This window comes from Uloborus diversus, chromosome 6 (genome assembly GCF_026930045.1).
Source record: "Uloborus diversus isolate 005 chromosome 6, Udiv.v.3.1, whole genome shotgun sequence".
Taxonomy (NCBI): Eukaryota; Metazoa; Arthropoda; class Arachnida; order Araneae; family Uloboridae; genus Uloborus; species Uloborus diversus.
The window spans coordinates 60,751,505-60,760,628 of NC_072736.1; the positions used below are offsets into that span (position 1 = coordinate 60,751,505).

The 9,124-nt window shown below is 34.3% G+C and overlaps 1 protein-coding gene across 1 annotated transcript in view; it reads left to right on the plus strand.

The window, feature by feature from the left end:
- Window positions 1–8,862, plus strand: part of LOC129224590 (GPN-loop GTPase 2-like) — a 28,802-nt gene extending 19,940 nt beyond the window's left edge. The window contains exons 5-6 of the mRNA XM_054859075.1: window positions 639–737; window positions 8,515–8,862. Coding sequence (XP_054715050.1) covers window positions 639–737; window positions 8,515–8,673 — 258 coding nt within the window. The 3' untranslated portion in view covers window positions 8,674–8,862. The remainder of the gene's footprint in view (window positions 1–638; window positions 738–8,514) is intronic.
- The last annotated feature ends 262 nt before the right edge of the window (window positions 8,863–9,124 follow it).

The window sequence follows — 9,124 nt, forward strand, 5'->3', positions numbered from 1 at the left end:
TCCTCAGCTCCCTGTTTTCATTAAATCATTAGTTGAATGCTTTAGAGAGTAAAGGTTTGGAAATATCTTCCATTTTAAATAATGCTGCAATTAAGTCAAAATTTCTCATGCTTTTCAGCAGCAATGGAGCCTGTAAGTCAGATTTCTTTTGACTTGTAGAGCAATCTTCAACAATTTCTAAAATTGAGAAAAAAAAATATTGATAAATCAAGTTGCTGAATCACATTTCTTACCTAATGCATGCCACAAATGGCATTTTTTAGGAATTAATATTTTCATTCAGCTTTGAGTCTAAGTATGCTCTTTGTTTTGTGGATTGTCTTTTTTAGAGATCTTACTTTTTTGAACTTAAAGCACTGCAAATTGGACAGTTCTTGAAATGCTTTTGTTAACTTAAAACGAAAATTATTTAATGAGGCATCTTACTTTTCATTTTATTCAGTCATAGTTTTGTGAATAGACAAATCTAAATTCTGGTTGCATCAAAATATTAAATTTTATTTTATGTACTTTTTTTAAATAGTACATTTTTTAATCATTAATGATTTACAGCAAATGTAATAAGAACCTGTCTTCTCTTTTCCTTGAAATAGCCTTATGATGGCAAGAAGTGCAATTGACACTAATTTATCTTTCAGGATGATCCATTCTTGTCTCGATATAAAAAACTAAACGCTGCGCTCAAGGACGTCATTGAAAACTACAGTATGGTATCTTTCCATGTAATGACAATTAAGGTAAATAAATTCTTTCCTTAACTTTTCAGTTAGAATTTTTTTTAATGCTCTAATGAAATTACATATATTTAATGCCATAAATAATAAAGCTCCCAAATGCTGTGGATTCAATGTAGGGACATAAATTGAAATATGAACTAAAATACATGTACAGCTTTTTATGAAAGAAATTTGATTCTAGGTATATTGTGAATACAGTTGATTTGGTCATAATAACTTTGTTTATAGTGACAAGTCCATTATAATGATACGAACTCTAGGTCTTTTTACTGGCCTTAGATTACAAGGTTGAAGGAATTTGCTGATAGCATCATGCTTGAAATTATGATCCCAATTTTATTGTCTAAAGTATTTGAACAGACAAGTTTTGTTTCAGTGTTTGCTACTTCCAGTTTAACTTCCCTTTTAAAGAGAGAAATGGGTACTAACTAAGATGCATACCAACATGACAAAGAAACCATTTTGATTCTATGTTCTACTTATAGCAACAAAGATGCAGAATGACCCATATTCTTTGTATACGAATGAATCAACACATTTTGTCCAGAAAAACTCCACAGTGTAAGCTCAGCTTGAGACAAAGAAAAAGGAGAGTAATTTCATTTCAAATAAAAATGATAGCTTTGAAAAGTGTCTCATGACAATAAGATTTTTTTGAAAAAAATAGTGTTGTTGTTGCTTATCCTCACTGTCTGACGGAGTCAGACAAGATCCACGATCCCGTTGACTGTAAGAAAGTCGAAGACCAAAAGGGGATTGCTAAAGAGATCCTCCCTAAAGAGTCCCAGGCAATCCAAAATGTGAACTGGAGAAGCCTGATGACTTCCCTCGATCTTTCCTGATTTACCTGCCCTCGTTGAAAGTGAGGCACTTGATGTGAACACTAGCAAGTCTTGACAGAGCAGTTCGAGTACATCTGTCACACAAGAGGCCAGAGGACAAACCCAGTTTTGATCACTTGTACCTATGGGTGCGGGGTGTTTTCCACTCCTCCAAGATTTTTTATTTTTCTCGGGAGTATAACTCCATAAAGGTAAGTGTAGATGAATGGAGTTGTTGGAATCCTGCAACCCTCCTTTGCAAGATTATTATCAGCCATTTCGTTCCCGTGGATGTTCATATGAGAGAGTATCCATTGTGAATGAACATCATGATTAAGAGAAATGAGCTTTAACTTAAGTAGGATGGATTTGCTGGTCTTGTTGCCAACAAGCAACAAATTACTAAGAAGGTGGAGAGAACTACGGCTGTTGGACAAGATCCATAATTCACCATAATCCTTCTCAGAAAGAATAGCTTCTAGTCCAAGGCAAGGTCTATTGCTATCAATTCACTTCTGAAGACGGAGCAGTGATCGGAATCACCAGGGCCGGATTTAGGGGAGGGCAGGCGGGGCTACTGCCCCAGGGCCTCCACAACAAAGAGGCCCCCACAATAAAATTTTTACAAAATATCCTAACTTTCTTGGTTCGAAAATGTCAGATATATACATATATATCAAAATATTCGGATATACAACAAAGTATTGGATATTTTTGAAAATATAATGATATTTTTGAACCCTGATTAGGGGCCTTCACTCCTTTGTTGCCCCGGGGTCTCCACACTTCCAAATCGGCCCTGGGGATCACGATGAGAAAGAGTCAAATTGGCATGAGGAGTCTATATAAATATGCCACTACCTGCAAGGTTGTCAATTTTACTACTGTAAGTAAAAATTTTGATGGCATTGTTAGGAATGTGGCCTAGGTTTCCCAAGGCCAGTTGTTTAAGATGTTCTTTCTTTTTAACAAGAGAATTTAAGTTGAAGTGAAAGTGAACCCTGGGGAGACCATCTTCAGGATTCAAGCAGCATTGTAGCAAGTTGGGTTCAACTTTACAGTTAGGTAGCTGTAGAGAGGTGGCTAGACTGAAAGGTCTGTTTCTCTTTAATCTTTGATGATTACTCCAGCTGTTAAGATACATGGAGGTCTTGTTGTCGGAACCATAACTAAAGAATTTATTGTAGTATTTAACTAGACCAGCTTGTCTTCTAGTACAGAATGGCTGCAGATCAGCCTCATAAAGAACAGTTTTAGAAGGACAACTATGTCTCAAGCCAGTGATAATCCGGGCAGCACTTAATTGAGCAAGTTCTAACTTCATAAGAAAGGTTTTGGAAGCACAGCAATAAATTGGGAAACCATACTCAAGAATAGGTCGAATGAAAGCCATGTATGTTGTTCTAAGGGTTGTTGCGTCGGCTTCCCAGTCGCTACCCGCAAAATATTTAAGAATGTTAAGTCGTTTTCTACTTTTCGAAACAATCTGTTCAATATGTTTGTTGCTGGTGCACTCTTGATCAAGAATAAATCCCAGATGTTTGGGGTGCTTCTTGTGAGATTCTGTCCCTCCAGCTTTAGTTGTGGTTGGTAATTATATAAATGCTATTGGTTGTGAAGAAGGTGGCAATTGATTTGCGAGGATTAAAACTAATTTTGTGTTCCTTAGCAAAACTGGACACAGCAGCAAGAGAATTATTAATTCTTGATTCAATATCTTTAATATTGTTACCTAAGCTCCAGAGTACAATATCATCTGCAAATAGTCCCACATTATGTGTGGTAGAGTTCAGTTTGCCAATACCAGACATAAACATCGAGAAAAGAGGAGGGCTAAGCACTGAACCCCGAGGAACAACTTGGCTAAGCCTAAATGGTCCTGAGAGACTTGTTAACCTTCATCTTGATAGATCTGTGTTATAGAAAGTCTGCAATCCATGTTAGAGCATTGCCACAGATTTTGAAATAGTCGTGAAGTTTGCTAATCAGTTTATCTTTCCAGACTCTATTGAAGGCCTTGGTGAGGTCCAGGAAAGGTGCCCCAGTGTGGTGAGTGGATTTAAAATTCTGGGCATCCCTAATGGATTGACAGAAATATAAAATTTGGTCTGTGGTGCTGTGACCTCTTCTAAAGCCATATTACTCTTTGGGCAGTAGATTATTATTATCCAGCCAGCACTCTGTACTCTTATTAGAATCATTTTCTCCATGATTTTGCAAGGCATGTTCGTCAGTGCGATAGGTCTAAAATCTTCTGGAGAACAAGCCTTCTTTGCCAGGCTTTTTGATTGGGATGATGGTGGCTTTCTCATCCATTCAGTGGGCAGTCTACCCTTGATCCAAAATTGATTGAATATGTCAAGAAGTCTGTTTTTCCCCTTCTGATCAATATTTTCAAGCATTTGTCCATGACGGCCATTAGGGTCAGGGTTTTTAAAGCCAGAAGTCTCACCAAACTTGACTGTTAAAAATATAGTAGATATAACTAATGGACTTATAAGCCGCCTGCCTTATCTAGAGGTCAGAGAAGTCCGACTGCAACAGGTAAGTCTGAGTTCGAGTTCTGGCTTGGGTATGGGCGTACTTTCTCTCTCCTGTCCTTCTCCTTTCTTTGTGTGAATGTGTTGTTATGTTGTGAATGGTTGTCTACCCTATAAATGGGTCCTTATGGCAAGTGTGTACTGCAGAAGTCGGACTTCGCAACAAATTACGGTACAGTTGGAAAAGTGAAGCAGCGCACCCCAAATTGCCAGCCTGGCTTGCACACAATAACAAAAACAATGGACTTATAAAATATCCCAAAAGGATTTTGCTATAATTTTTTTCTCTCTTCAATCACAGCCCCTTAAAATTCTGCAGAAAATTGTTCATTAAAAAAAAAAAAATGAACAAAGCACTTGATTTGAATTGGATACAATTTCAAATATTTAACATATTGGGAGTATTTTATGATTTTACTTTACAAATATATCAGGACCTATAGATAATTTAGACATTAAAAAAAATTATTTGGGTTTATTGACAAAAAATTAATACAGTGTAACCTCCCTTAACGGACACTCCCGAATAACGGACACCTCTAATTAACAGACATTTTTGCAAGTCCCAGTCCCTCAATATAGGCCATTCCATGTAATTCACTCTGAATAACGGACACTCCGAATAGCGGACAGTTATTTCACAAAAAAATTTCCTTGCGATCGTAGCATTTCCGGTTTTTTTTTTCTTTTCACAGAATATCTTAGTAACTGCTTGCCTTACAAAGCTTTTCATCCTCCACAACCAGGGTAGCCAGGTGTCCCGGATTACAAGGCACAGTCCCATTTTTCAAAAATTGTCCCACGTCCCGGAGAACTTCATTACCGGACGGCTAAAGTCCCGTATTCTAGCTGATAACAATATTTTACAGAACGAGATATTATTTTATGAGGAAACTCATATAATTTATGAGGGATTTTTGGTGGCAGACCATGAGGAGCCGTATGGTTGCTTCTTCTTTGCTCATTGACTAATGTTGGAAATATAGTTCTGCACATGCTTCGTCAATCAATCCGCAATGAAAACGATTTTTATATTTTGATAGGTTCTACAAAGGGAACCACAGCCCACTTTGAAAAGGGTAAATTAAGTAGTTCCTCCTAATAGCGGACACCTCCCAATAACGGACAAAACTTCTAGTCCTTTGACTGTCCGCTATTTGGAGGTTTCACTGTATAATTTTTGTCGTGAAAAAACTGAATTTTTACCGGATTTGTGATTTTTTCCCCTGTGGGAAAAAGTGTTTTTTTACTGAACATAGATGGCAGTCTGAACTTCAAGGGATCGCAAATTTTGTTTGCTATAATGGGAATTTCATTGTAATGGCATTAAATTAAATCAGGACTGAAAATTTATTGTGTTGAAACAGATATTTCAATGTATTGGTATTTGTTATAGTAGGATTTCACTGTATGTTAAAGAGATTATCTCATGAATACAATCCTTTTAATTTGATAGCTTCTTTTGTCATTCAAATTTAGAACTAAGTGTTTAACGTCGTACTATTTTCAGAAACTATATGCTAATTTTCAAATTAGAAAAATTTAACATTTTTCTAATCTGAAATTTTTTTTTAATTCAATTTTTTTAAATGAATGTTCATGGCAGAAGATCCCAAAGTGGAAACCATGAGGATAGGTGAGGAGTGCCACAAAGTGTCCAAGCTATCTTTGTTGTTAATAAAACAAAAAAAAATATAATGGTTACTCATCAAAGTCTCACTCAGTTTCATATATTTCGCTTCAATATAAAAACAACACAAAATGCTCTTTCTCTACATTAAGAAGATCCTTAAAAAGACTTTTTTTCATTAAGCATCAAGTGTAAACCCTGTTTCTACATAATTTCTGGTCTTTTCTACAAAATCATTGAAATACATAAACCTGGTGTTTAACTATGCACCTCTACATACGTGTATACAGTTGCATTTATTTATAAATACATAATGATATATATATATAATATTGAAAAATAAATATAATTATTTAATAGAGATAAATAATTGTGTTTCTGTGAGAAAATTTCAGTTGTACAAAGGGTACCACATTTGGAAAAGTTTGGGAATCCCTGGTTTATGGAGTGTATTTTTTCCCCATATTTATTGTTTCATATTGAAATAAGAGTTATTTTATCAGCATTTGAAATCATTGGTACTCCACTGGTCTGAGACCAGTAAAAATCGCTTTGGACCACACGAAATAGAATTCAGTAGTCTGTGGGTTCAGTGTCGATCACAGTCAATTAAGGAATTTCTTGTTGCAGTTGAAACTTGTTGGTGTGTAATTCACAGGACTATTATAATAATTTCATGCTGACTGGATTTCCTGTAAATTTCACTTATTAAGTGATCATTAACTTCCAGGACCAAACAAGTATTTCATGTGAGAAGCGATATTTAAAAAAAAAAAAAAATTTAATTAAAATAGTTTTGTTTTATTAAATTAGGTAAATTTTTCTAATATGAATTTTAAGTTTAGGCCAGTTAGCCACATCATGAAAATGTTGTGAAAAATAAAAAGATGTAAATCAGGGTTCCCACTGCTCCACATCTTGCAGAGTTGCTTTGCAAAAATATTATTTTGCTCCGCATTTCCCGGCCGAGTGTTTTCAAGCTTGACATAGTGTTCAAAGCTGTTTTTTATTTCTATGCTAGTGCTTAAAATGATTGTCAATGCACAAAAGCAATTTTGGATAAGTGGTTTTAATTTTATTGAATTTTATGCAAATTACCGAGCTGCTTCACAAAATTTTAAAATGCTTCTCAAATTTTTTCGCCAAGGTTCCCAACCCTGTATTTAATAACCCTGTGCATAAAATATTTATAAATTAATGTAAACAAATTTGATGTTAAATTAGATTTTGTGTTAAGTGGACCAGTCATTTTGTTTGCGGACCAATATACATTATACGACCAAAAGTATTGGGACACTTTCAAAAATTCACATTTTTAAGGATTTCTCAAGAAATAAAGAGTAACAAATTGAGAAAAACAAAAATGTTTTTTGGCCAGCATTCATAGTAAATAGCTCAGAATAAGCTGCAAATTTTCGAAATTAGTTAGCTTACTATATACAATCATTTTTCATACTTTTGAGAACGTATCACTGATTTCATGAAAATATAAGCATTTCTTTCAAAAGTACAAGTTTTATTTGAAGGTTTTTGGCTCATAACACGCCAAGATTTTCGTCAAAGCTTACGAAACTTTCAGAAAACAGCATACAAGAGAAGCATAATACTGAAATGATGACAATTTGATAAAATATGGACATTTGAAGCAATTAGTTTAACACTCCGCATGCGCAAAAGGTAGCAATTTATAACTTTCATTATTTAATACCCAAAAAACTTCAACTCATAAAAAAATTCCAGTTCAATATTTTAAAACTCAGAGAGTTATCAGCGGTATAATGAGCCGAATTTCAATAATTCTTGGGTAATCGATGAACCCTGAGTTGTTGTTTACAAGTTACATTTGCTTGCAATCCTTCTGTGTGATTTATGATAAAAACAGCTTATTTGCGAACGCTCTCTTGCGATTCGTAGCCTATCCAAGAGTTATTCAAATTCGGCTCATTCGTTTGCTGATAACTTTCTGAATTTTTAAGATATTGAACTGGAATTTTTTTTATGAGTTGAGGAATCTAGTTGGGTATTAGATGATGAAAGTTATGAATTGCTATCTTTCGTGCATGCGCAGTGATAGGTTAATTGCTTTAAATGTCCAAATTTTATCAAATTTTCAACATTTTTATTTCAAATTTTAGTATTATGCTTCTCTTGTATGCTGTCAAGTTTTCTGAAAGTTTCATAAGCTTTGAAGAAACACTTGGCATGTTATGAGCCAAAAATCTTCAAATAAAACTTGTACTTTTGAAAGAAATGCTTATATTTTCGTGAAATCAGTGATACCTTCTCAAAAGTATGAAAAATGATTGTATATAGTAAGCTAACTAATTTCGAAAATTTACAGCTTATTCTGAGCTATTTACGATGAATGCTGACCGAAAAACATTTTTGTTTTTCTCAATTTGTTACTGACTCCCGAAATGCAAGGGTGATATAATTTTTATTGGAAATTAACAGCTGGAGTATACCTGTTATGTGACAAAAGTTACAAAGCAATTGGTCTTTTTTCTTGAGAAATCCTTAAAAATGTGAATTTTTGTAAATGTCCCAATACTTTTGGTCGTATAGTGTATCTTCATGCTTAATGGTCCGTAGGACCAGTTTTTTTTTTTTTTTTTTGAAGGATTTCTAACACTGGTTAGTGAATCTTAATTTTTTTAGTTAATTGCTTGGACAATCAACTTAAAAAAACTAGAAATTTTTGTCTCAAACCTTTGAAAGACCCTTAACTTTTGGTAAAAATATAATTAGTTGTTAGTGACTCTCACTTAATTTGATCTCTTTTTCAGAACAAAGATAGCCTAAAAAAAGTGGTGCGTGCTGCAGATAGGGCAAACGGATATGTGTTTGGAGTGAATGAGGAAGACAGAAACATACGGAGCATGCTTTCTTGTGCCATGGGAGGAGACTATGAGATTCCAATGAGTACAGAAGATATAGGAAGGTGACAGAGTTCCAACTCTTCATGAAATATATGCGACATCTGTAGGTGACCTAATCCTATTTCTGTGCGGGTTAAGTGATTGTGACCTGACTGTAAGGATATTCTGGAACATTAAAACTGATGAAAAGAAAAATATGAAGAGACAAAATGACACCTTATTTTGTAAAGTAATGTGCAGTGCATTAAAATTTCATGATGAACTGATTTGTTGTATCTTTTAACAGCATTACTTTTTTTTATTATTTAAAGTCATTTTCATTCACACTTTTTACATTTTTAACCCTCAAGAACTTGGTTCAAAATGAGTTAATAACCTGAGAACTCATGCACGAAAATTTTTCTTACACCACCAATTTCTCTTATATTCATTAACTACAATATAAAATTGATTTGTCCATTTTTTTTAGTCCATTTAGGTGCATACATGGTTTAATATTTTATAAAACAAAATAAAT